Source organism: Mustela erminea, chromosome 18 (genome assembly GCF_009829155.1).
Source record: "Mustela erminea isolate mMusErm1 chromosome 18, mMusErm1.Pri, whole genome shotgun sequence".
NCBI lineage: Eukaryota > Metazoa > Chordata > Mammalia > Carnivora > Mustelidae > Mustela > Mustela erminea.
Window position 1 is genome coordinate 38,768,667 of NC_045631.1, and position 27,761 is coordinate 38,796,427.

At 51.1% G+C, this 27,761-nt stretch overlaps 2 protein-coding genes across 4 annotated transcripts in view; both read left to right on the top strand.

The window, feature by feature from the left end:
* Window positions 1-17,602, top strand: part of SOCS7 (suppressor of cytokine signaling 7) — a 32,355-nt gene extending 14,753 nt beyond the window's left edge. For all 3 annotated transcript variants that reach the window (XM_032320428.1, XM_032320425.1, XM_032320427.1), the window contains 4 exons: window positions 438-566; window positions 7,389-7,524; window positions 7,924-8,074; window positions 11,805-17,602. In XM_032320428.1, the coding sequence (XP_032176319.1) occupies window positions 438-566; window positions 7,389-7,524; window positions 7,924-8,044 (386 nt within the window). In that variant the 3' untranslated portion in view covers window positions 8,045-8,074; window positions 11,805-17,602. The remainder of the gene's footprint in view (window positions 1-437; window positions 567-7,388; window positions 7,525-7,923; window positions 8,075-11,804) is intronic.
* A 9,227-nt stretch (window positions 17,603-26,829) lies between these two features.
* The window catches only part of ARHGAP23 (Rho GTPase activating protein 23), a 78,082-nt gene continuing 77,150 nt past the window's right edge, over window positions 26,830-27,761 (top strand). Inside the window, exon 1 of the mRNA XM_032320621.1 lies at window positions 26,830-26,974. Within this exon, the coding sequence (XP_032176512.1) occupies window positions 26,966-26,974 (9 nt within the window). The 5' untranslated portion in view covers window positions 26,830-26,965. The remainder of the gene's footprint in view (window positions 26,975-27,761) is intronic.

Below are 27,761 nucleotides of genomic sequence, written 5' to 3' on the forward strand. Positions count from 1 at the left end.
ACATACCAGGGGCGGGGGTGGCTTTGGAAGTTAAAGAAGAAAAGACTAGAATTCGGTGTTTTATGCCTAACACATGAATGAGTGAGACTTGCAAAACTACTCTTCCTTTCTTGGTTGACTATTCTATGAATGCTTGAGCACAGACCTTCCTGAGGGGATGGCATTCAATCGGCTTTTTCTGTGGCAGTCTTTTTTAACGGTCTGTGATTTAAGGATTAGTGTTTATACTAATGTCTTATTAAAGACAATTTTGATTTCTTTTTTTCCATTCATTGTGGAACATAGGGGAACAAGACAGCTTCAGGGACCTCTGTCTGACTGCTTGCCCACAAATGACCCTCCCAGAATTGCAAATTGTTAAAATGTTCAAGTGAGCTTCCCAGATGCTTTAAAAGTAAGTTTTTACATCTTTATCTCTCCCTAATTTTCCATGGCAGGAACTTTCAGTCTGTGGTGTCACCCCAAGTTTGAGGATCGTTGTCAGTCGGTGGTGGAGTTCATCAAGAGAGCCATCATGCACTCCAAGAATGGGAAGTTCCTCTATTTCTTGAGATCCAGGGTTCCAGGTGAGGCTAGAGTTACATTACGTAGTTTCCTTGGGCATGATGCAGTATAGTATCAACATGTGTCCCCCTGCCTCCCGGAAAGAGCCATACTTCCTTGAAGTCATTTTTCCTGGCTCTTATGGCAGCCGCTCTTCCTGGAGTTCAGTGGTTAAGTCCCTGCTCCTGAGCATTAATCCTTTGACGTACTGAGAAGGAATCTGCTTCTCAGACCACACGGATGAGAAACATTGTGAATATTTAACCTGTGAATATTTATCATTCAGAGGTGTCCCCTGTCCCTGATCTAGGCATCTCATGCTTCCATGTGAAGCAGAGAGGCGAGAACTTGCTCAGGCTGTTTCTATGGGAACAGGGCAGGTAAAAGAGTATTCACTAGAAAGGCCACGGTGAGTGGCAGAGAGGCTGAATTCAGTGGCCATCTGCTGTGGATTTTGTCTGTTCATACGAAACTTGTTATTAAAGACTAAGTAGTTCTTGTGTCTTTTATCTCTGCCAGTGGCAAATATAAAGACATCTCTCCATTTAGGAGCATTGGGCAGTTCCCATCCCCTGTCCTTACTGGTGTGTTATGTAGCCTTTCTGCCCACGAAGTAGGGAGCTGTCTGTATCATCTCTACGGAGCGGAGAGAAGGGGTGGTTTGGAGGAGTTTGTCTGCTTTTCTAAGGCTGGGGAAAAGCAAAATGACAAGCATATTAATTGAGGGATTTGTAAGATACAAACAGAACTTAAAATGAGAACTTCATGCATTCCCAGTGAATCAAATTAAGATTCTTAAACAAACTGTGTGCCAAGAAATTGCTCTAAAAAGAAGTTCCAGGGGAGCCCCGGGCAGAACATCAGTAACAGAATTGAGCCAGGTTACAGGAATGCGTTTTATAATCTTGGTGATTTAAATAAAGCATGACAGGGTGAGAACTGTATTAATTCTCACTTCATTTTGTATTTGCCTCAGTGCCGTCAACATAGTTGGATCTTGTGCAGTTGACTTGGTTAAAGGGAAAAATTAGAATCCTTTCTTACAGGAATTGACTAGTAATTTTTAAAATTTGTGGCTTTTGGAGGTTTTTTATTTAACAAACATTTATTCTATAACTGAGTATCAAAAATAAGCCACATTTCTACCTTTAGAGATCTCATAGCCTCAAAGAGAGGACAGGTAGGAAGAAAAAGGCAAGAGCACATGTAGAACTCAGTAAAAGGCATGGCGGTTTGTGGTAGATGATTGACAAGGGCTGGGGAAGCAGCTCTGTTTATGGGTGAACCAGGAGATCATCTCAGAGGATTCTGGAATCTGGAGCATGTAACTACCTATAGAGTATTTGAGAGACTTTGCAGAGTCCTAGACACTCTGCTGTAGCTCATTTCATTCTACAAATGTCCCCTGTTTGCAGAAATTTTAACCAAGATTCTTAACTTTGGTAAGGGCTCGAAATTGTAGCAGTTGCTACTATTTATTGACTGTGTATCCTGTGCCAGTTACTTTGTCAGGTACTACAGGTCGCATTTCTTACAACAACCCAAAGTTAGCTAATAGATTGGTCTGTTGATAGATAAGACTATTTTCATTTGCCAGTGAAGAAACTGAGGCTGAAAGGCTCCAATGGGAGGTCACTTAGCCGATCAGGGCTCAAGTCAGAGTTCAAACCCAGGCTCAACTGACTCCAAAGCCTGTGCTTTATCTGCTGCCAGTCTGTTACCGGGGAAAACTAATAGCAAGCAAATTGAAATCTGAGTTTGAGTAGATTTGTGGAGACTGCATAAGTAAGTCAGCAGTGTGTTTATTAGTGGAGGATGTCTTTTGAGGACCTGTGAGGAATGCTCCAGAGAGGATATCTATTTGCACTTAAAACTGTAATCAAGCTGAGAAGGCAAAGCAGAGTTCGTATTTGCTCCCAGACCGTAAGTGACCTCTCTTTGAAGGTTTGAGGCAAAAGCAAAGCCAGTATTCTCCTTTACCATTGTTTGCTGTCCTCCTTTGCTTGTCGTAGAAGTCTAGGCATTCTGGGAGGTTGATTCTGTGAGGGACTTGGCGTGAAGAAGAGGTAGTGATTAGCATTTGGGTTGAGCGTTCTCAGCCTGCACCAGTCAGTAGATTCTAAAAGGAGCCTGTTTGTTGAGACTTTGGGATGATGATAACCCAATGCCTAAAAGGGTAGGTGTTATTTCGTTTAACCCTTACAAAATCCTTTAAAGGAGTATTACAGTCTCTCTTCTTTTCTTTCCTTTCCTTTTCTTTCTTTCTTTCTTTCTTTCTCTCCCTCTCTCTCTCTCTCTCTTTCTTTCTTTCTTTTTGATACAGATTAAGAAACTGAGGTTCAGGGGCACCTGGGTGGCTCAGTGGGTTAAAGCCTCTGCCTTTGGCTCAGGTCATGATCTCAGGGTCCTGGGATCGAGCCCTGCATCAGGCTCTCTCCTCAGCAGGGAGCCTGCCTCTCTGCCTACTTGTGACCTCTCTCTCTCTCTCTGTCAAATAAATAAAGAATATCTTAAAAAAAAACAAAAACCCCAAAAAAACCTGAGGTTCAGGGGCGCCTGGGTGGCTCAGTGGATTAAGCCGCTGCCTTCGGCTCAGGTCATGATCTCAGTGTCCTGGGATCGAGCCCCGCATCGGGCTCTTTGCTCAGCAGGAGCCTGCTTCTCTCTCTCTCTGCCTGACTCTGCCGACTTGTGATCTCTCTGTCAAATAAATAAATAAAATCTTTAAAAAAAAAAAAAAAACAAACCTGAGGTTCAGTGGGGCTCAGTCGGTTAAATGTCCTTCTCTTGATCTCAGCTCAGATCTTGATCTCAGGGTTGTGAGTTCAAGTCTCACATTGGGCTCCATGCTGGGCCTGAAACCTGCTTAAAACACACACACACCAACAACAGCAACAGCAGCAACTGAGGTGCAGTGAATTGCAGAGCCAGGGTTCAAAGTCAGGTTTTCTTTCAGCTCAGCACTAGGGTGGGGTACATTAACAGGGCCTGCAAGCTGGTGTTAAAGGGATGCCAGGGATCATGGGAATCATAAAACTAGGACTAATAGAAAAGTTCTGGATGGTGGCAAATCAGAAGCAGAAGGAAGGAAATGAATTGAAATAAATGGAGTAAGTGGCATCAAGGGAGGGGACCCTTAGTAAAAATAAAAATGATGGCACCTAATCTTGGTTTCCGCTTTTTAATAGAGGAGCATGGTCATAACAAAACTGAGGTCACTGTCTGCATCTCAGTCTGGTCCACCAGGCAGCAGTCTCAAAAAGAGACTGTGATTGGATTAGCACAGAACCCTTGATGCTGTTTGAGCCAAAACTCAAAAGTGAGTCTATCTCTCTTAGTTAGGAGGACCTTCATCATCTGTGAAGTGCATAAAGAGAAAAAACTTTTTTTTTTTTTTTAAAGATTTTATTTATTTATTTGACAGAGAGAGAGAGATCACAAGGAGGCAGAGAGGCAGGCAGAGAGAGAGGAGGAAGCAGGCTCCCTGCTGAGCAGAGAGCCCGATGTGGGACTCGATCCCAGGACCTGAGATCATGACCTGAGCCGAAGGCAGCGGCTTAACCCACTGCGCCACCCAGGCGCCCCAAAAAACTTTTTTTTAAGCTTTCATTTTATCTTATGTTTTATTTTATTTATTTATTCAACAGAGAGAGAGATCACAAGCAGACAGAGCAGCAGGCAGAGAGGGGGAAGCAGGCTCCCTGCCGAGCAGAGAGCCCGATGCAGGGCTCGATTGCAGGACCCTAAGATCATGACCTGAGCTGAAGACAGAGGCTCAACCCACTGAGCCACCCAGGTGCCCCAAGATTTTATTTTTAAGTAAGCTCTACATTCAACATGGGGCTCGAATTCACAACCCTGAGATTAGGAGTTGCACGCTAATCTGAGCCAGCCAGGCACCCCAATACCTTTTGTTTTTTCATCGCACTTTGAATTGCACAACATTAAGGAAATTGGTCTCTTTCGTAACCATCATTAATCTTATAATTATTTGTTCAGTGACAGGTTTTCCCTGTGTCCCAGGGTTTCTTAATTCTGCACTATTGACATTTTGGCCTGGAAAATTCTGGTCTTCAGGGAACAGTTTGGTTTGGCAGAATGACCTGTGTGTGGGAATGCTCAGACTTGGGAAGAGATTTGTCACCCCCAACCTGGTGTTTGTTGGGGGGAGAAAAAACAGAGAAGTGGCCAGAAACTGGATTGGTGCCCAGGAACCCTGGTATGAAGGACCAGAGGAAGGTTCCTGGTGGTCACAGTCCACCTCACCCTTTCCCTTTCTGCTGTCCTGGTGTGCGTCTCACATTTATTTCCATTTCTAACCTCTTCCGCTAACATGCTCTGGATGTGAGAGCTCCAGCTGTTTGCTGTCTTTGGGGCAAACAGTAAGTGGTCAGGCTGACCCCAGGGAATATCAGAGAATTAACAGGTTTCAAATTGCTATTTGTGAACCTAAGGCTAAAAATAACACAATTAAATAGGCAAGTATTTATGGTCATTAAAATTCAAGTAGGCAAACTATCAGATAATTTTATGCTACTTATTATCCTGATCTCTTTAAGCACAGGTCTGATAGTACTGTGTCTTTGGGAATAAATAATTAGATACGTAAATTACCTTTGTTTTTGAAACATCATTTGAATTTAGCATTATTATAACCCGCCCCCCAAAAGCTTTCTGTTTGCCATAGTTTAATTACTGAAGTTTAATTTACTAAAGAATATATTTTTTTAAGATTTTATTTATTTATTTGACAGACATAGATCAAAAGTAGACAGAAAGGAAGGCAGAGAGAGAGGAAGGGAAGCAGGCTCCCTGCTGAGCAGAGAGCCCGATGCAGGGCTCGATCCCAGGACCCTGAGATCATGACCTGAGCCAAAGGCAGAGGCTTAACCCACTGAGCCACCCAGGCGCCCCAAGAATTTTTTTTTTTTTTAAAGATTTTATTTATTTATTTGACAGACAGAGATCACAAGTAGGCAGAGAGGCAGGCAGAAAGAGAGGAGGAAGCAGGCTCCCCGCTGAGCAGAGAGCCCGATGCGGGGCTCGATCCCAGGACCCTGAGATCACGACCCGAGCCGAAGGCAGTGGCTTAACCCACTGAGCCACCCAGGAGCCCCAAGAATATTTTTTAAACATAGGAGAGAGGGTAAATTCAGAGGCCTTTGAACCCAATACCATTTTAAAACCACTTGAGTTTAAATATATTCAAGAGAGAAATCCATGTATGATGTATGTGTGTGTGTATGTGAGCAGAGAGGACCATTCATGAGGGTGGAAGAGGGCTACAGTGCTTCAAAGGATAAGCCCCAGAATTGAAGGGATAGGAGCAAGGAGAGGCCTGAGAGAGGCTGGTCATGAATCAAAGTGCTGGGGCTGTCCTGGACAGTGCCCTCGTCAGAGAGCAGAAGGGCAGATGCTCTGGGGAGACGCCTGAGGAACCCTCCTTTGAGGTTCTGTGGCTCAGCTCTTTCTCAGACAGAGCGGATGCTCATGGCAGGCCGGCTTTGTGGGTTCTGTGCCGCAATAAAGGTCTTTGAGCCCAATAGGCCTCAGTTTCTTCATATGTGAAATGGAGATAATTGTGATACCTGCCTCAAAGTATAGTTCTGAAGACTGAATGACTTAAATGTGTTAAAGTCAATCCTACTTACTTAGTAATAGTGTAATACGTATTTTGACTTTTTTCTTTTTTAGAAAGTCTGTTATCAGTGACCATGCAAAGGCTCTGGGAGACAATCTGCAAGCTTTAATTTTTTTTCTTCTCATCCCTTCAAACAAAATTTTAAAATGTTTGAAATTAAACTCCTGAAACAGTAGCTATGTTATTTTCCAACAAGTGGTGTCCTCAGAATTTCTTTTGATAGGACAGCGGCCGAGAAGAGAATTCTTTCAGAGATTTTGCAGCTCAGATTCTTTCTGAGAGCAGTTTGCTTATTTACCTTCTGTAGCCCCTTTGTTTAGTGAAACCAGAATATTCTTTGTTTCCCTGGACCAGTTTCAGTGTCCCTGCCATTGTGGATGTCTCTGTTCTGTGGCACTGACCCCTGGGTGGGGCAGGAATTTTGCAGCACCGAGCCTGCTGATGCTGATGAAAGCAGGGGGTGGGGTTCCCGTCGGGCCTGGTTGGCATCAGGCAGCGGGCACTTTGGCACTGAGTGGTACTAATTCCAGCTTCCCCGAGCTACCATCATTGGTTTTCTTTTAAAAGCATCATCTTTTTTTTTTTTTTTTTTTTTTTTTTTTTTCCTCCCTGTTCCTGGATCCAGCCTAAAATTTCTGGAGCACAAGGGGCAGGAGGAGGCGAATGGGGGGTTGAAGTAAATGGCAGGAGTGACGGGCTTGTAGCCTTGATCCCAGCCATTGCCTTCTGCTTACCAGCCTCTTAGCTGGAATTGGCTGGGGACCCCTCTGAGAAGCGTTTCTGAGTTCTCCCCTTCAGGATGCTGTTAGATGTGCCATTGAAGTATCCCCCCCTTTCTAGCAGGGGTGCGTTGATTCCTGCTCTTCACGGAGAGCCTAAGGCCTGGGATTGGCCACGTGGTTCCAAGTAAAGTCTTTAGCTTGGCGGTTTTCACTGGGCTGTTCTGAAGAACAAGACTCTCAGCTGTGAAGAGTAATGCTAGGGAGGCCCTTGGCAGAGGAGGATTGAGTCCCTTGAGTGAAATACAGTGGTAATGTTTCAGCAAATGGAAATCAGTTCTTTGTGGAAGGAGCTTTTGCACCCTACAGAACGCACATGAGAACTATAAGGAAGCCTATTTTCCCTTCCCTGGATTCGCTTCATAAGCGAATTGTAGTTAGCAGCGTTGTTCCTTCTGAATATGTCTTGGTTTTCATTCTTGAAGGACTACCACCAACTCCAGTCCAGCTGCTCTACCCTGTGTCTAGATTCAGCAATGTCAAATCCCTCCAGCACCTTTGCAGATTCCGAATCCGACAGCTCGTCCGGATAGATCACATCCCGGATCTCCCACTGCCTAAGTACAGCGGGCTCTTGCGGGTCGGGGCAGGGATGGAGGTGTAGTTAGAAATGTGAGTGAGGCCTGCCCGCTGATGGCACAGGCATCCTCCTTTCACTTCTCGCGTGTCTTAGCACCTAACTCTAGAAGTGTCACATGGCAGCTCGAAGGGAGGAAGGTGTGTGTGTGTGAGACTCCCTTCTGCAGTCTCTACGAAGAGTGGAATGGAGGTGGTAAGAGGGAGGGAGACAGAACTTTAACAAGTGAGAATGTGGCAAGTTTCTTAGGTCGGCTGAGGGTTTTTTGTGTGTTCCCAGGCATATAGGGGTTGAAGAAGAAGGAGGGCTTGAACAAAGGGGATCTTTTGCTTAAGGCCTTTGCAAATAACACTTCACGTGTATTCCTCTTTTGTTTTTCGTAGACCTCTGATCTCTTATATCCGAAAGTTCTACTACTATGATCCTCAGGAAGAGGTGTACCTGTCTCTAAAAGAAGCGCAGCTCATTTCCAAACAGAAGCAAGCGGTCGAACCCTCCACGTAGCGAGGGGCCCCCTGCTGATCGCCACCAAGGGTATGAGCTCACTGCCTCACTGTCCAGCCGAGTCTCTTCCTGGACAGTTACTGTCATGCACTCACCTCCCTCCCCCACACCCCATGCGTGTACTCCTGATCCAGGCATCTGCCCAGAGAGTCACGAAGTCTGATAATGGGGGTCCCCCAGGAGGCACATACACCAAATGGGAGAAGAGCAGATAGACAGGAGGGGCTTAAAATGTATTTGCCAAGCAATGTGCAAGCTAACCACCAAATATAAACAAGGAGGAGGACGCAGAAATGTAGCTAAGTGTGCAGCCTTCTCTCATACTTTATCTACCTGCTGTTGCACAAATGACATGGAAAAGAGGAAACCAAAGGGAAGGATAATGTCGTCAAAGAGAACGCAGACGTGCCTTTCATCGCAACAGGAATGCACTTCAGTGAGAACTCCCGAGGTCCAGTGGTTTGGAATGTGAGGGTGAGGAAAACAAGCTCGCTTTTCGAGTGAGGGTTCCACCTGGACCACTGAAGAGTAAACGATCAAAAAGATTAAGTGAATTAGCTAAGGGATCCATTTATCTAAGAGGCTCTTCTCCCGTCACTACTTTAACTGAATTCTACTCATTAATTTCCCCATAAAATATCTTGGAATGCTGGTTTGTGCAGATCGATTGTAATTAGTCTTTTAAACTGCCTTCTTGGAGGCACTGAAAGGTAGAGGTGAGTAGGGAACAAAATTGCCAGTGAGTCGTGAGTTTGGTGCTTTGGGTTACCAAAGAGATCTCACATTCTCACATTCTCACCGCCGGGGCGGTGACCCTATCTGCTCTTCGTGTAGGCTGTCCTCCTTGCGCACTGACTACGTCTGCTTCCTCTCCAACCTTCTTTGTTCCCCAGCGCTGTCTCCCACACGAGAGAAACTCGGGGAGAAACCCACAGGGAGACGGTCTGAGGATGAAGGGACTCTTCATCTCCCTACACTCTCTGCTCTCTTCGTAACTGGAGAGTGTGATGACTGGCGTTTGTGCCCCCCACGGGTTTTTCTGGGCCGTGGCTAAGGTGAACCCAGCTGTGTGCCTCCCCTCTTAGTTCTAGAAGTCCCTGATTCTGTTCTACGTGGGGGAAAGCGCTCGAGCTGGGTAACAAAGATTAACAAGGTGAGAAAGAATGAAAGAAGAGAGATCAAGAAATCCTAACTCTGGGACACTGCAGAGCTTTAACTTAGAGCATCCTGGACTGGGTGTACGTCTTGTCATATCTTCGATTACATGCAAGTTGTATCCCCTCGGAAGCGACTCCTAAAACATCCAAATGTTCTGTTGGCTGGGGGTTTTCTCTGTTTGGCAGCTTGGCTGCAGTTAGGATGGGAAGGTAGGAAGGAGCTAGGGACGCACTGACACACGCCGTTGTGGAGGAATCAGGACCCACTAGTTAGAGCCCCTCTGTGGGTGTTGTGCTTCAAGAGGACCCCTCCCCAGCAGCACAGTCAGAGGTGGGCTTGGCGTGGGGGTTGGGGGGCAGCGCTCCCAGCTTCAGCAGGTGAGGAGTAAATGACTAACACGGAGCCGAGACGTTTCAGGGTGAGAGGGGCTTGCTAGCTGAAAGAAGTGTGAAGCGGGGATGGTTAGACTTAACCTGTGTGGCTCTGGGGGTAGGACAGGGGCCATGATGGATGTAGGGTGTTAAGGAGTTGGACTTCAGTCCCACTTCAGAAGAACTGTTTTACCAGACAGGCCCAGAATCGGAGTGGGTTTCCACAGGCCTTAGTGAACTCCCTACGGGGCTCTGCCTTCAACTCTGTGTACTCCTTAAGTCCCAGTGTGGACTGGGAAGAGCGTGCTGGGCGAGGTGGTCTATGGCCCTGACCTCGTGGAGCTGCCGTTTTCATGAGGACAGACAGACAGGGAGCATGTAAAGAAGTGAATAGGCTAATTGCAGTTGACCGTCTATGTTACGAGGAATAAAACCTGGTGGAGTTTAGTGATTAGTGGTGGGATAGTGGTAGTCAAGTTTGGGTGATCAGGGTAGGCCCCTGTGAGGAGATGTCATTTCAGCTGAGCTATTCAGATCTCAGCTGATCATCTGAATATCAAGGCAGAGCGTTCTGGGTAAGAGGGTCCAGTGAGTATAAAGGCCCTGAGATGGGAAGGGACTTGATCTGATGAGGTATAGGCCAGGGGTAGCCAACTGTCATGAGTATGGGGGAGGGGCGGTCATGAATTGGCAAAGGGTTGAACTGAATGAACTCTCAGGGTGTCTTTGATATGTGTGACACCAGGATTGTCATCTATGGCAAAGAATAAGCATCTTGCTGTCCTCACTCCTGATTTAGACCTTAGGGCCCCTTGAAAAAAAGGGAAGTGATGCTCGTGAAGGGAGAATCTTTATGTTGTAGAATTTAGCCCTTACGACTTCCTGTCAGTCAGGCTGATGTTAATTTGGGAATTCTGAGTGGGCCACTTGGTCTGTGCATGCTGTTACCTGGGGAGTTTCATGTTGGAGTGCTTGGAGTTAGCAGACAGAGTGACAGGTGGGACTATGCCCTTCTTAAATCAGAAACCACATTGACCTTTGTGACTGTGTCAGTCCTCTTTTAATAGCCAGAAGCAGCAGAGACCTGTGGCTGTTCCCAGCTGGGCTCACCAGGGGTTACTCCAGTTTTGTTCCAAGATTTTGTTTAGGGGCAGGTTGGGGCATCAGACAATTACGTGTCTGTCTGCCTTCAGCTCAGGTGACGATCCCAGAGTCCTGGGATCCAGTCCTATCCCACATCAGGCTCCATACTCAGCAGGAAGTCTGCTTCTCTCTTTCCTTCTACCCACCCCTTACTTGTGCTCCTTCTCTCTCAAATAAATAAAATCCCCCCCCCCTTTTTTTTTTTTAAAGATTTTATTTATTTGACAGAGAGAGAAATCACAAGTAGGCAGAGAGGCAGGCAGAGAGAGAGAGAGGAGGAAGCAGGCTCTCCATGGAGCAGAGAGCCCGACGTGGGGCTCGATCCCAGGACCCTGGGATCATGACCTGAGTCGAAGGCAGAGGCTTTAACCCACTGAGCCACCCAGGCGCCCCAAATAAATAAAATCTTTAAAAAAAAAAAAAAAAGATTTTATTTAGAGAGAGAGCGGGGGTTGGGGGAGAGAATCTTAAGCTGACTCTGCTCAGTTCAGTCTCTCCACCCTCAGACTAGGATCTGAGCTCAAGTTGAGTCAAATGCTCGGGGCACCTGGGTGACTCAGCTGATTGGGTGTCTCCCTTCAGCTCAGTCATGGTCCTGGAGTCCCAGGATGGAGCCCGTGTCCGGCTCCCTGCTCAGTGGGGAGCCTGCGGCCCCCCGACCTCTCACTCTTGCTCTCTCTCAAATAAAATTAAAAAGAAAAGAAAAGAGATGCTCAACCAATTGAGCTACCCAGGCACCCCTTTTTTCTTTCTTTTTTTAGTCTCTGGAGCAGGTGAGCCTCAGGAAAAGAGTAGGGGGAAAAAGTGGGTGGAAAATTAAGGGGCAAGGGAAATAGAAGTGAGGCGATAGGACAGAATACATTTGTCAGTTATTTTAGGACCTTGTTTTGGCGTCCAAGTCATGGGCTAGTCAGGTCCCCCAGCAAGTGCTGTTGTTACATCCTGAGCCCTCCCCACGGTTTGTGGAAGCCTTTGGCTATCCAGAATTCTCCTTTGGGGCTGTACTTTTCCACCTCCAGAGGCTGGGCTCTTCTCCATTTGCTTCCACTCCATTGAGCTGCTCTCATTTTTTTCCTTTTTTCACCTAGGCATTTGGTTGCCAAGCTCCAGTTTTGAAGAACCAAATGAAGCTACTGTGGAAGGGGGAGTGAGGAGAAACGAGGGAGTTGGAAGGGCTGAGATCCTCCATGCGAAGACTTTGGTCCCCCTCGCAGCCCTGGGGCTTGGAAGAAGCACACGACCACACTCTGTGCGCGGGGCTCCACCTCATCACGCCCAGCCCCTGCGCTACCCTGGAGCTGGACGAGCTCCTTGGAAAACTGGAAGAAGTCTCAACACTGTTCCTTTTTTAGACGTTTTGTTTTGGATATTTGCATTTCTCGGTATGGAAAACTTCCTTTAAAGGCAGCTGGGGTCTGTGCCCATTGGACTGGAAGTGGTGCCAAGGGTGAGCCAGGTCCAAGGGAGGGGAGGGGAGGGAGGGGATTGCCAGTGATGGTCATTCAGCTGGTGCCAAAGGCCGAGTGTGAGTGTTCACCGTTGACCTTGAAGAAGGGAAGAGAAGGAGTCCGAAGTGCAAATCGAGTTGGGAGTTTCTGAGGGATGAGGATCCTCTTCTGTTTGAGCATGGGTAGCTTCAGTGGGAGCAGGGAAGAAGCGAGGGTGGGTAGTCTCGAATAGAAGATTGCTGAACAAGAACTGGCAGAGGGCCTCTGGCGGGGAAAGCAGGGACGCCTCACATCCTTTTTCTTTAAAGTTTAGGAACCTGGTTTCAGAATCACCTCTCATAGAAGCTGTGTTAGTTTTGTCATACTGAATTCCTCAGTTTTGTGACCTCAAGTCAGTCCCGTTCTTCCTCCACCCTCCTCCCCTCCCCTTGAGATAACTGTACATTTCACTCTGTTCATGGTAGCATCATTCCTGTTGCTTCTGCCAGCTGCCAAGGCAATCGAGCAATCGACTTTCTCATCACCTGAGAGGTTGAAAGCCCTAATCACGAGCTGCTAAAGTTAATGGAGCACGCTTCCAGATTCTTAATGGCAGACTGTAGCCATGACTTAGGAGTCAGTGTTACTTACCTCCATACGTCTGTCAGTGAGTGAGAGGGAGTATGGAGAATAGGGAGAAACAGAGCTCTCGTGCTAGCGCTCTTCCGAGAAGCTCTCCAGTGTCTCAGCCTTAATGGAGTGTCTTTGGATCAGAGAGGAGGAGAGCATTGGATCTCGTGTTTTTAGGTTTATCCCTGTTGTCCCACTTCTGGGATGGGAGGTAGCAAGGGCTTTTTTATTTTCCTGTGTTTTTTCTAGCAACCCAAACACTTTCCTGAGTCTGATCCTGTTTGCCCCCCGACCTTCATTGGGAAGTCTGTCCGGTGCTGATTTGGGAGCTGTCCACCTTCCAGACAGAAGTGAAGGAGTGGAGTGGGGGGGTTGAAGCTCTGGTGTGGTTCATGGTTGTTGAGGTTTTCTGAAGTGGGCCGTTGTCAAGTCATATGATATTATGAGTTTGCTTTTCTGTAGAGTTACTCTGGGGAGAGGTTTGCTGTTAAGATGTGAAGATTGAGCTGTTTGTGTGTTTACTGCTCTTTTTCGTAAATGTTCCATTAGCCTGCCTGGTTCCCCTGGGTTTATATCTGCCTCGTCTCATGAGATAAATAATATTTTCAGGTTTGTGGTTTCCTGATGGTTTGGGGTGAGGCCCCAGTGTCTTGGTAATTTATAGGACTGTCTCATCTGGAAGCGCTGGCCTTCTGCCTTATGTCTTGCATGGAATGACCAGTCTTCCTCCTTATAGCGGAACAGAAAGGAAACATGCATTGTTATCTGTCTGGAAAGAGGGGGTCACAAAACGAGCTTCATGGCATAAACATAGCCCACCTCTGATTTGTCATGAGGTACCTCTTTTCTCCTTGGATCCTGAAGACAGTGGTCCCAGAAATTGGCTGAACCTGTGAGTCTTGCCTCTTGAGGGTGTGGATGAACTTGCCGTCTTGCAGAACGTGCCCCCCAGCTTGAGAGCCCGCAGTCTATAATCCATTGGGATCCTTGAGTAGCTGACGTGCAGCTCTTTGGGTTTTTTGGGCCTTTTTTCTTTTATACATTTCAGCCACCCATACTTTTAAAAAAATTCTTTTTTTATAGTGTGTTTTAATGCATTTGCCTGGCTCTGGGGTAGATACTGTGGGAAACACAAGAGGGGAAAGACACCATATCTGGCCTAAGGGAGCTTTTAAGTGACTGCCCCACGCGCAGCAGCTGCAGAATGACTCTGTGGCAGCAAGAACCAAGGGCTATCTTTAAAGAAATTCAGCTGGGTAAGATCAGGACAGACCAGATGGTCTGGGAGAGCCCTATGGCAGTGAGGCCTTCGGGTCCTAGGCGAGGGTAAGACAGGCAGGAAACACACAACAGAAACATGGAAACAGCAATCTGTTCTGAACAGGACACAGCCCCAGGTTAGGCGACGGTTTTGGTCACTCCTTTCTCAGGGCCTGTGGTTTAGATGGAAACTTCTAGTCATCAGGCAATTCTCAGTGCTGAGGGCTTGTGAGGTGAAGTGAAATCCAAAGCCATAAGTTGGCTAGTTCCTGCCTGTGGCCAGGGGCCTCGCTGCTCTCAGCGCAGTCCAGGGAGGGAGGCAGAGCCCTTGCACCCCTTGTGGTACCAGGGGTTTCTACTGGACAATTCCTGCAGTCAGGTCCAGAACCAAACCAGCTGAAGAGGCATGATCCAAGCTCACCACCATCCTTTCTCCTTCTGGGAGAGCGTAGTATGCACACATGTCCGTGATTTGTCTATGTGCTAGTCATGGCCCAGGCTATAGCCTAGATCTTCCTCAGTAGAGCGAGGCAGTTACACAGGGAGAGACAGGCTCCATCGGGAGGGGAGGGGAGGAAGAGGCGGGATTGGGCAGCTGGCTGAGCGGCCTGCCTGGTCAGAGCGGGAATAGGAGTGGCTGCCCTGTCGCCAGCACTCTCCTTCATCTTTCCCGGCTGGGCCCACTCCTCCTTTGCCAGTTCTGTGTCGTGCTAATCGAAGTGCAGTCCACAACTTGTTCCTTTTTGCTTGTTGTATTTTAAAGTCACAAACTGGAAAAGGTTCTCACCTCCAGGGACTCATCATCGATTTCACAACCCACAATTAATGGGTCCTTGCCTGTGTGACCCTTACTTGTTCGTGATTGATCTACTGTAACCTTCCTCAGGACAGGTGTGAACCACTGTGAGCTAAGTGACAACTACTGCTACAATTCGCTGTTGCTTGAAATTCACGTGCTGTGGCAGGAGCGCAGAATAAGGAGGGTGGGGCTTTGCTCTGAGGACTAGGTAAGTGGGTAACGGCTGGGAGTTTGGGACCGTTGGCGATGGTTTTGGCCCGGTGGCCAGCCTGTGCCTAGATTAGTGAATGTGAGCCACGGCCTACAGTGTGCAGGCTTCTGAGAGGAGACGCTCGGTGGGGAGCTCACCATTACGGTTTCTACTCCTCCTCTCCTCCCTCTCCCCGGGGGCTGATGGTGTCAGCCTTCCTAAGGTTGGGAGTGCCGCAGAGACGGCTGCAAACCCGCCTACGGTGCACATCCAGGAAGAACTGGGGAGCCAGGAGGGGGCTGAGTGCCCATATGTCCGGGTATGAGAGGCAAAAGTAGAGCTTGATGCCCCGGGGTGCCCGCCTTTTTGGCCCTCACCCTACGTCCCCAAAAGGGCAAGACTGCTTGAAGCCCTTAGGTCCCAGCAGGAAACGGGGCTAGGCAAGACTTTTCCCTTAGGTTAGACCCTTTCCCTGCCCTGCTGCCTTTGCCTTGGCTTTGAGCCCTGGAAATGGAGGGCGAGGTGCTGGGGTCTGGCTCTCTGGCTGCAGGAAGGAGCTCTGAAAGTCCGTGTGCATGCATGTATGCGTGCATGCATGTGTGTGTCCGCATGTGTGTCTTCATTTGCAGGAGTCTTGCTACCAGTTGGGGTGTTGAAAGCATCTCCATTGTGGGGAGACCTGCCATTTGTTTTCCACTTTAAAGAGAATGACATGCCCCCTGTCCCTAAGGGAGGAGCTTTTGAGTTAGACATTTTCCCTATGGGAATCCTCTTGGTTTGGTTTGTTGTGAGGGGGGGTGGGGGGTGGATACTGATTTTTAGCTCTAATTGTCAACACAGCTGTTCTTACACTGAATTTGTGCTATTGCATACATGTAGCCATCTTTCTTTTCACTGCAGCAGTGTTTATCAGTAGTTCAAAATGATTTATTTGCTCCTGGGGAGTAAAATCTTTTTTATTAAAAAAGAAAAAGAAAAAAAAAAGAAAGAAAGCAAAGTGTGGCTCCCTCCCCCCATGATAGCTGGAGGATTAGTGAGCCTCAAAGCTCAAGAAGGCAAAGTTGAGTCTGCCAGTCCCTGTGACTTACCCTGTTTTGACATCAGAGCCTTCGTGCTCAGCACAAAAGGACAGGAGGCCTTCAGAAGATGGAGAGCAAAGCCTTGGAAGGAGTGAGGTGGGGTTTGGACCGTAGAGATGGAGGCACTGGGGGACTCAGGTGCTGCAGTTAGAAAAACAGAGTAAGGAATTGTATTTAAAATACTGATTCTCTAATCTGCCAGGGAAAGACCTTTCTTTGCATACAGATTCCATACTGCCATTGTCATTTTCATCGCTTCTTGACCTTCCTGGTAGGTGCCAGCCCAGTTTCTTCCTGCTTCCCGAGCTCTCCTCTGTGCCCCTCTGCCATCCTTCCCTCTCCCATCTACCTCTAGGAAGCCAGTCCTGCACACTGAGTCTGTGACTTGCCTTCACGCTCATTTCATCTCGGTTAGAGGGTCCCTGGAACTGCTCCCTGCCTCCCCCCCGCCCCCGCCCGCCCCCCCGAAGTGCCAAGAGGTGCAAAGGGGCAGGTCAAAAGCAGCCAGCCGTGGTGGGAGAACGTGAGTGTCTGGTTGCAGCCGGACTGCAATCTTTGCTCCTGGAGAGGGTGTGAAGAGAACCAAGGACTCTGTTGATCAGAACCCAGGAGCTCATACACTGCTCCGCCCGGCTCAGGTGGGGTGGGCAGGCTGGTCTGGCTCCTCCATCCCTGGTGCTCCCTTGAATGGGAACCTGCCCCCTCACGGTTCTGCCCAGCACCTTTTCCAAGGGACAAGCATGATCCCGGCACCGCTCCGTGGGCAGGCCGGTCATTGGGTTGCCCAGACTGGTACTGCCTGTGGCACGGCCACTGCTGTACATTTTTTGGTTGTTTTTAAGAAACTCTGTGAAGAGGGGTGTCGTTCTGGGCTCAGGGTGGCTGCCAGCCCTTCACCAGAAGGGGAGCCGCACCCCTGCAACCACTTCTGTCCTCATGTGCCGCCCCACCCCGCCCTCCTCCAAGCCAAAGCGTGGCCTGGCTTTTGTCTTCCCATTTCGTTTTCCTCCTCTCTTCCCCCTTTTTGTGCTTAATTTATTAAAATAGTTGCTGTATAATTTATTTTCATAAACTATAAAAAATTACTAAATGGTTAAAATAGACTTGCAGGCCAATCTTAAATGGGGTGGGAGGGTCTGCGGGTGGGGTGGGAGAAGGGAAAGATGTTTTGATATAAACAAAACAAATGCACTTTGGGTGTGTTTTGGTATTTTTCTGGGGATAGATGGGTGGGTGTTGGGCTGTCCCTGTAGATTAGTTCCAGAACCGGGTGTTTGTATATACTGTATTAATAGGCATGTGTGACTCTTACAAAGGGACATTAGTAGCTGCTGCAGGTCCTGTTTGGAAACCCCTTGTACAACTCCCAGTTTTTTGTAAGTGTCAGTGCGGGAGACATTGGACTCTTGTGTTTGTATCTCCTTTTTATGATTGCTGTACTGACCCATGTCTTTTTGGGGAGGGGTGAAAAGAGATTTGAAATAAAAATGTTTAGAAATTACTTCAGGTGGTTTGGGTTTGTGTTTGTCAGTCCTTCTCTCGTCTCCTGGACTCCTCACATTACCACCAGCCCCGCAGAGTCAGAGAACCCACCCCTGGTGACTAGGGCATCTCTTGTGATGGGAACCAAGCCGGGTGCCTCCAGAACTGGTCTTGTCAGAATTAGAGATGTTGAAAAGTTCCCCAGGCCCATGGCCATTGCTCAATGCTGCTTTCTCCTTCCCCGGGAAGTGCGGGAGAATTCCAGTGCCCGGGCATTTTTTGGGTTGGTGAGCCATGGGGTGGGGCTGTGGCTAGGCAGAGTGCACGTGTCCCTGCAGCAGTCAGTCCCCACGTTTCCTCGGACCGACAGGCAAGGTTTCTCATGAGTTTAACCTGCATCTTTCCTGTCTTGCTAAGCCCAGTACCTTTTTCTTGAACCATGCTCTTAGGAGAGAAAAGAAACAGTGTTTCTCTGACAACCGTGTGTACTCGGAGCCACTGGAAACTCCCTCCCTCACTTCCCCACCTAACCCTTTCCAAGTCCCCTACTTAGGGGGCCACTGTACCACCTTGGCACATTGAGGAGCACTTCCTGCAATTTCTCTGCATCCTCAGAGGAGCAAGCATGCTCCGTGAGCCAAAACCCAGTTTGGGGGAGTTGTGTTTTCACTGGACTGGTGGCAAGAGCCACCCCAGGGGAGTCTGGGAAGCCCCATTGCCTGAGTCCCCGGCCCGTGTTAGGGTGAGACGGTATGTCAGTTCTGTGACAGGGTGAATTAATTTCTTTTTTTTTTTTTTTTAAGATTTTGTTTATTTATTTGACAGAGATCACAAGCAGGCAGAGAGGCAGGCAGAGAGAGAGGAAGGGAAGCAGACTCCCCGCTGAGCAGAGAGTCCGATGGAAGGCTTGATCCCAGAACCCTGGGATGGTGACCTGAGCTGAAGACAGAGGCTTTAACCCACTGAGCTACCCAGGTGCCCCAACAGGGTGAATTTTTTTTTTTAAGATTTTATTTATTTACTTGACAGACAGAGATCACGGGCAGGCAGAGATGCAGGCAGAGAGGCAGAGAGAGGGGAAGGGAAACAGGCTCCCCGCTGAGCAGAGAGCCCGACGCAGGGCTCGATCCCAGGACCCTGAGATCATGACCCAAGCTGAAGGCAGAGGCTTAACCACTGAGCCACCCAGGCGCCCCCAGGATGAATTTCTGATGGAAGTTTTCTTCCCTTTTTGAAGGGAAGGTGCGCCAAGCTACGGAGGGTGAACGACACTATGAGGGAAAATGCTTAACCCAGAACCAGCAGTTCAAACGCCCCCTTGGCCATCGTCTGCACACGGTCTTCAGTCGTAAGGACCCTTGGCTCACACCATCGGTCAAGAGTGTTAGTGCACGTTGCTTCAAAATAGAAGCACAGATTTTCATAATTTCAGACGAGCATTGAGCATCGTTCATAGTCGAGATAACAACTCGTTAGGAAAGAGAGCTACAGGAGCCTCTGACTTGGGTGATGAAGCTCAGAGAAGGAGAGGCATTCTTTTGGTCACAGTAAACCCCAAATAAGTAAATCAAAGGGTCCCCTGCCCTCTTCTTCACCCCCAACACCTGACACCACCTACGTCACCCCCTGTGTTTCCCGGCCATTCTCTTCAGCCAGTACTTTGATTCTGTCCCCAAGCCTGGTCCGTGTCACACAGCAGGTGGGTGCCCCTCCCCTCTCTGTCCTGGCGTGTGTCCCCAAGGGTGAGGATGAGCGTGAGGGTGTGCAGGGAGAAGGGAGTTTTCAGTCTCTCTGGGTTCCCTCCCGCCTCACCTCTACTGTGAGTGTCCTGTGTCTCATGGTTCGAGGGCCTGTCGGTGCCACTTGGATTCTGGAGAACAACCTTTTCATCTGGTGCTCAGCCAAAGGCTCGGGCTTTGACTCCAGCTCCGCTGGCCTCTCGTGGAGCCCCGTCCGAGAAATTTTTTCAGGAGGAGATTTGACCAGACTAATCCTATGCACTGATCCCTGTTTACGCTGTGACTTTGTCTGGACTCCATTGCCATATCCTAATTTAGATGTCCCCCTTTTCGCACCTGGGCGATTCCAGCAACTTCCCAGCTGGTCTTTTTGCATCTTGTCTCCTCTCTCCAGTCCTTCCCAAGAAAAGATGTGCTCAAGTCCCTTCCTTAGTTGAAAACCCTCCCTTAGTTGATGACTCATCCTAGAGCAGAAAATCTTCCCTCCTTAACTTGGCACCCAACTGTTTCTCCTTCGCCTGCCACACAGACTGCAGTCTGGTCGTGACACGCGCAGTGTCCCCCGAGGACAGCATCCCTTCTCCTGCCACTCTGCCTTCCCTCATGCTGGGGGACCCTTACCTGTCACTCTCTCCACCTGGAAACTACTCCTTCAAGGGTTTGCTCCGGGACCACCTCTGGAATTGTCACCAGCCACTTGTGGCCCAAACCAATCCTCCTTCCTTGGCCATCTGTTTGTTCATGCATCTGCCTGCTTGCTCATCCCGACCTCTGGTCTGGGAGGGACGGAGCCCAGGTCCTGCTCAGTTCTCTCCCTGCCCCTGGGGCTGGTCCACTCACCAAGGTGGTGGTGGTGGTTGAGGAAAGGGGACATCAGCTACCTTCCTGGGAGTGCTGCTTGCTCTCCCAGCCCAGCCAGCCTTGAGCTTGGATTTTCACCTTTCACACAAGGCAGCTTCCATAGGGGGTTCATAACTACTAATGTCAGTTCTCTTCAGAATTTCTCAAGGAATTGGAGTTTGGGTGGTTGAAGGAAGAGTGTGAATGATGTAACATGACTGTAACACAAGGTAGCCCAAAGGTGGGGTGTAGACCGCTTCCTCCTGCAACCAATAGTGTTACAGCACCGGCCTGTCCTCTGGTAGAACGTGCTCCCCACGTAGGGTCAGCAGGCTTCGTCCAGCCACCCGGTTACACGGAACCATCTACCGTCCCTGGTGAATTCTCCCCCAACAGAAAGTCTGCATTTAAAAAGCTCAGCTCAGGGTGCCTGGGTGGCTCAGTGGGTTAAGCCACTGCCTTCGGCTCAGGTCATGATCTCCGGGTCTTGGGATCAAGTCCCGCATTGGGCTCTCTGCTCAGCAGGGAGTCTGCTTCCTCCTCTCTTTCTCTCTGCCTACTTGTGATCTCTCTCTGTCAAATAAATAAATAAAATCTTTAAAAAAAAAAAAAATAAAATAAAAAGCTCAGCTCAGGGGTGCCTGGGTGGCTCCATTGGTTAAGCCTCTGCCTTCAGCTCAGGTCATGATCCCAGGGTCCCGGGATCGCCTGCTTCTCTCTCTTACTCTGCCCCCCTGCTCCCCCTGCTTGTGCGCTCTCTCTCTATGTCAAATAAATAAAATCTTTAAAAAAGAATCTTTAAAAAAGCCCATTTTGGGCTTTGGGTCTCATCCCGCTGTGGTGTCACAGCCCGGCTTCCCCCACCCACCCCGCCCACTTTGGAGAACTTGGTTTTGTTTCTGGGCCTTTATTCTGCAAATCCAGGGGTGATGAGACAGGTGGAGAACAGGCTATCGAGGCTACCTAGCTTTATACGGGAGGGAAAACTAAGCGTGGGCAGGTCACCGCTGAGCCTGGGCGCAGTTTGGAATGTTCAAAATGGGACGGGACAGTCTGGCTGCAGCTATCCTGTGTGGGAGATTGGAAGTTAAAATTTCCTGAAGTTTCTCTGCACGTTGGGTGCAGCGGTCACCCTCCCCCATGCCTTCGGGTCAGTGAAGAATAGGGCCATAGGGATCCGTCTCCTTTTCTTCTGGATCGAGGGCTCTTTCCCTGAATGGACACCATATGCAGAAGGCAGTACAAGCCCAGCTTTAGACATGAGCTCTTATTGCTTGTGGACAGTGGGTTCTGTGTCTGGTTCATCTGCTCTGTCCCCCGCCCCCGCCCCCCCGGGGCTGTGCCAGGTGCCCCCTGGATGTTGGCAAAGGCAGCCAGGCCAGCCCTAGAGGCAGCCCTGGGGTTAAGTCCTCTGAGCTGGAATCACCTTCGCTGCTGAATGGGGGTGACCGGGGCTGGGGGGTGGACTCGACACTGGAATGGGGATTCACATGGGAAGCAACGTGGGCAGGGAGCGAACCCAGAATGCCTTGTTCAGTCTGTGGAAGAGGCATCAGGGGAGTGTGCGGGGGCTCTCAGCCAGAGCAAGGGTTGGTGAGCCTGACTCACTCTGACAAAGTGTTGGTGTTTTGTTTTGTTTTGTTTTTTTTTAAGATTTATTTATTCATTTTAGAGGGAGGGAGAGAGAGAGAACAGGAAGGAGGAGCAGAAGGAGAGGGAGAGAGAGTCCCAAGCTAACTCCAACCTAAGCTAAGCGCCGAGCCCGTCATGGGGCTCGATCTGCTGACCCGGAGATCACAACTTGAGCAGAAACTAAAAGTAGGTCGCTTCACAGATTGAGTCACCCAGGGGCCCCAGGCAAACTTTTTTAAACTTCACGCTCACCGTGAGACTAAGACACACTCCTAGAATCTCAAGGGGCCAGGTGTGGGGGGTGGGCATTGGTAAGAAGCGGGGATAGAAGGTCTCAAATGCATCTGACGGGTCCTTTGTCCCCTCTCCATGCTCACACCCCCTCGTTCCCACGCTCCGGGAGGACCCCGCCCAGCCCTTGTAGACCTGTCAGAACACCCGCTCCCCCACTTGCGGGTCGTGTGATCTTAGACCGTCTATTTATGCTTTCTTAGTCTGTCTCCTCTTGTGAAGAGGGAGAGTATTTTTACTTACCCCATGAGTGAGTAAATGAGATAATGCATGTAAAATGCCTGGTACTTCTTCAGCACTCAATAAATAGCCACAGGCACTAATTATTATCATTATTAGTGGCATTTTGAAGAGAGGGACTGAGAGCTTTTTGCCTTCTCTAAAGCAGAAGGAAAAATGGAAAGATTTCAGGGCTGTCACCAGAGGCTGCAGCGAGGGGTGGGCTGGAGGGAGGAGGGGGGAAGGTTTCGGGAGGATAAGGCTGGGCAGGCAGGTGGGGGGGCGGTGGGTGATGGGAACAGGTGGCACCGGGTGAGTTCTTAGGCTTTTCCTGCCACCTAGCGGCGCCTCTGAGCTATGCCACCCAGCTGTCCCCTCGGGTCTGGCTGGGCAGCAGTGGGGCGAGGCTGGGTTTAACATCCCAGAGCGCAGAACCTCCGGTCCTCTTCTGCTGCCTCCATTTAGTGCCCTGTCCCCTCAGAGACCCTGGCCTGGGCACATCCTCCACATGGTCCTAGCATGTGGAACAAGACTCCTTTCTCCAAGTGCAGGGATGGGGGAAGGCTTTGTTCTCTTGGCTCCCAGGCAGAATGAGGAGCTGGGGCAGACACCCCAGGAGCTGGCAGAGACCTCCCCCAGGCCCCACCCTGTCCCCCGCTGGCTTGATGGCCACCCCAGGGGAATGCCAGACCTCCCCCAGGCACTGGGGCCCCAGACCCATCTTGGTGTCTGCGTCGGGTTTTATTGAATTCTCTAAAGATGTGCAACCCTAAGCAGAGCCTGGATCAGGGTTCTCCTGAGCTTTCCCATCCCACCTTCTCCAGAGAATTTTGCCTTTGTCTCTGGGATGAGAGGAGGGGGACAGAGAGCTGCAGCCTGAGTACCCTTCCACCCCCACGTGAAGGACCGGGTTGGGGGGGGGCGCTCTGAGCCAGCTCCGCCTCTGGGGCTTCTCATCTCCCTCCCCTAGGGGAGGCACCAGCCCCTCCTAGGAGGCTGCATGGAATGATATCCTCCTTGCATCATGTCTAGCTCCTGCTTCAAAGGCAGCTGTGCCTGTTTGGTGAGGGGTCTGACCTTGGGTGAGGGGTTTTAGGAGGAGTCCGGGAGCTACATGCTGGGCTGGGGATCTGTAGCCGACGCTTCCACAGGCCCCCCCCCATCTGCACCCCCCCCACCCTTGATGCCCACTTTTCCTCTCAGGGCCTGGTTAGAGCCTCAGCTGCAATGGGGCCAGAATTGCATCATTCTTGGCTTTGTTCACAGAGCAGCAGGTGGAGGAGCGGGCCCGCAGTCCATGCCCCCCCTTCCTGCTCATCTCCTTCCTGGGTAACCCTTCTCCTTCCTCCCTTCTCAGACTCACAGCACCCCCACTCTAGGAGTAGCCGGCCTTAACCATGGCTCTCAGATCCTCCCCCCGCCTTCTCCTGCTCCTCAGGGAGCCCTTGAGGCTCCAAGGGGAAGGGAAGGAGGCTGGGGAGGGGTGGCTGGGGGGGTAAGGGGCGGAGCAGAAATCAGCATCAGGAAACTGCCCTCCTCATTTCTGTTCCCCACCCAGTGGGAGGCAGATGCCACCCCCAAAGAAACACCTGGTTGTAGCCAGTATGGTGTCCCAGAATTTGGGAACAAGGTTAAAAACTGTCACCTGATACACGAAAGCTAATAAATAATCAACATAAGGTGAATGAACTCAGCTCTTTGTAGAAAGCACTCAACTTCCATTGATGGTTTATGTGTCTGTCAGTGGGCCCAGAATGTTATACTCCCACCCCAGTCTCCCACCAACCCTGTGAGGTGGTGCTGACATCACTCTTGGCTTATGGATGAGGAAGCTCGGAGCTCAGACGTGAGTGCACCACCCAGCTACGGAATGGCAGACATGGGACTTGAATCTTGGTCAGTCTCCACCCCCCGGTGGGGCTCAAAGCTTCTCAAAGAGATGGTTGGAAAGTTTGGTGCTGACCAGGCTGGGGCTTCCCCCCACCCCCACCGCCCAAAATGAGGGTTTTGCCCAAGACACTTTTTTTTTTTTTTTAAAGATTTTATTTATTTATTTGATAGAGAGAGACACACAGTCAGAGGGGGAACACAAGCAGGGGGAGTGGGAGAGGGAGAAGCAGGCTTCCCACTAAACAGGGAGCCTGATGCGGGGCTTGATCCCAGGACCCTATGGGTCATGACCTGAACCAAAGGCAGATGCTTAACGACTGAGCCATCTGGGCACCTCTGCCCAAGACACTTATTAAGAGACAAGACAAATGTCGTTTTAATTTTATGAAGGCGATTCAATAAGATGTGTGTCAAGTGACCTGGGCTGGGCCCTGCCCCCTTCTACTGCTGCCACTCTACGGTAAGGCTGTAGCTGAAGGTTCTGGGCCATGTGGGGAGGAGCAGTAAGAAATAAAGAGCCAGAGCCTGTCGAGGCCCTGGGCTGCCAGGGAAGAGGGAGAACTGGGAGGCTGCACACATGGATCTTGCAGTCCTCACAGGGACCCTTTGCTTATGGGGCTTCCTGAATAGCTTCTGGGTTTAGCATTCTAGCCACTGTGACTTTGGCTAGTAGGAGTCTATTTGTTAGGGCCCGCTCAGCATCTTTGGGGACAGACAGTTCTCAGCCTTGCAAAGCCCAAGCCCAGACTTTAGGTCTAGCCAAGCAGCAGCTGTTCCAGAAACCCATCGTGGGTGGCTGCTGCTGCCACAGCCACCTCCTCCTCCTTGTTTTCACTTCCCAGTGGCTGCTTCATTCCTGAAAGACAATCAGTGGGAAACAACTAGGAAGAATGGACCCTGCCTTCACAGCCCAGGGCCCAGCTCCACCAGGACCTGGGAGAGGCAGGGTCAGAGTCTGGGGTACATGCATGCTGGCCATTAGCACTCTTCCCAGTCTCGGGTCTCTTTAGCCCAGGACAGGCTCCCTCTGAAGAGACAAAGGGCCCCATTGACCCCCTAGCCTTGTGACCCCACCCAAATCTGTCCCTCCCCTCCCCAGGCAGCCAGCAGGGCGCTCACTCATTTGGGTAGCAGACAGCGGCCACAAGGCTGCTGAGAGGGCATGACAGGGGAGCCAAGAGAGGGGGCAGCCAGCAGGGCAGGGAAGACTGGGAGTGTGTGGTGAGTCCCCACCAGACCCCTGAAGAGATGGACAGCCTGGGATGAAGGGCTGCCAGGACTCCTGGCTGTAGTTCCAGGAGCAAACAGCAAATACCCCACAGGGCCAAAGCGTGAGAGGACCGGGGGAGTCCAACCTCAGCCCCAAGCCAGGCTGCCCCTGAGCTCAGCGCCTCCCCGGACTGCATTCCTGCCTCCCTCCCCCCAGTTTGTCCCCCACACCCAGCCTATAAAGCCCCCTTTGTCTGGGCCCACTGAGGATCTTAACTCGCCCCATCTGAGCTTCCCGCCCTCTGCCCCCTCACCCTCTAGTGCCCAACAAAGAGTCCAGGGTGCAGTGGGAGGGGGTAAACCCCTCTTCATGCCAGCCTGGGCAGTGGCCTGGGGGGGTAGGGAGTTGAGGCAGCTAGCCCCTGCCCACCAACGCTCCCACCCTGCTTCCAGCCTCAGGGCAGGTTAGTTCCCAGCCCTGTCTGCTCTGGACTCCTCACTCCTGGGCAGCACGCCGGCCTCTCACATGCCTGCTCATGTGACATCGCCCTCAGTGCCGCCCTATCCAGTCAGGGGCAGGACAGAGGGACAGTGGGCCATCAGGAGCCACTTCTGATGGGGGGGGTGTCAGTGGGGAAGTGGTCTCTTTGACACCTCTTTGGTCTTTCCCAGAGTGGGTGGCTGCCCTGCCACCAGTTAGGTGCCTGGCTGGCATTGGGGGCTTCAGAGGACCCTTCTGTGGCAGTGGGCCCGAGTTCAGCCCCTCCTCCCGCTTGGCATATGCCTAGGGCAGGGCACCCGGTAGGCGACAGGAATCTCTGTCTCTGCTCCCCACACCCAGCCAAGGACCTCAGAACACATTTGAATAGAGGCTGGATCCTGACAGGAGGGATGATGCCTCCCCACCATCTCCTGTCCTCACAAGGTCACAGGATCCAGACCCCTGCTCACAGGCAGTGGGGGCGGGGGGAGTGGAGGGGACAGTGCTGTGTCCCCCTGTGTCCCAGACTTTGTGGGTGTCTCTGACCTGCTCTCAGGTAACCCTGGAGGAGGGGCATCAGCCTGGGAGACAGTGATCTGGGCCACAGGGTCAGCTCTGTCACTAAGCTGCTGTGTGGCCTCCGGCAAACCCTTCTGTGGCCCCTGTAACATGAGGGGTGGGGCCCTTCTAAGTCCTAAATCTCGGACATGAAGCCAGGGTCTTCCCTGGGAGAGTGTCCTCTCTGGAAGAACGATGTCCCCAGGACAGGGAGAACAAGGTGTGCTGGCGGGGATGAGCCCCTGGATGTGAGCGGGTGTACGTTCTGTGTGTATGTGTGTGACCGAATGCGCGCGGGCGCGCGCGCGGGTGTGAGCGCGGCGCCTCCACCCGCGGGTGGGAGGGGGCGGGGCGGGGCGGGGGCGGGGCCTGCGGGGCGGGGCGGGGGTCCCGGCGGCTGACAACCGGCGCTCCTCGCGCTGGGCGGTCGCCCGGCTGCCGCACCGACAGGGCGCATGGAGGGGCCGCCGCCCCCGGCGCCCCCCGGGGCCGGTGCGGCGAGGACTGCGTAGCGGACAGTAGCATGGAGCAGGTCGGCCGGCGCGGGGCGCGGGGGCGCGTCTGGGAGGGCAGGGCGGGGGCCGTAAGCACCAGGTGAGGGTGGGCGCGCCGCGGGGGAGGGGGTCTGGGGCGCTAAGGCGCCGAGTCCGGCGGGAGCTTGGGGCGAGGGATGAGGCTGGTGTGACACTGAGCTAGTGGGTACACACACACACACACACACATGCACACGCACACGCACACACACACGGAGGGAGGCGCACACAGAGGGCGCGCACGCTGCTTCTCTCCCCACCCAGGAGAGCACCCTCATTTAGAAGCCCCCCTCCGCACGCGGGAAGGTCTCAGCCCTTGCTAGGATCCTAGGCCTGAGGGGGCTGCAGGCCCTGCGGAATGAAGGAGTGACAGGAGACGGAGGGAGCTCTCCCACACCAACTACCGCCGACCCCCTAGCGAGACCTCACAGCGACAGGACACAACCGTCTCCCTCCCCCACCTACACATGGAGGGTCTTCTCCCAGCCCGCCCCCCCCCCACCCGGTTACAGCAGCTGCAGCAGCTGCTGCCACCATTTCATGGCAGTGAAAAGATGGGGTGGGCTGGGCAGCTTCTCCATATGCCCCCCAAAGGCAGACCTACAACCCCAGCCAGGCCCCGGGGACTTTCATTTACACAATCGCCATCAGAAAGGGGCAGGGGTGAAGACTCCCTAAGGCTAGAGAGCCTCACCCCCTCCAGGGTGTGCAGCAAATGGAGAAGGGGGGGTCAGTCCCCTTAGGTGAGTGAGGGGGGCCTCTATTTGGACTGGCAGTCAGTCTCCT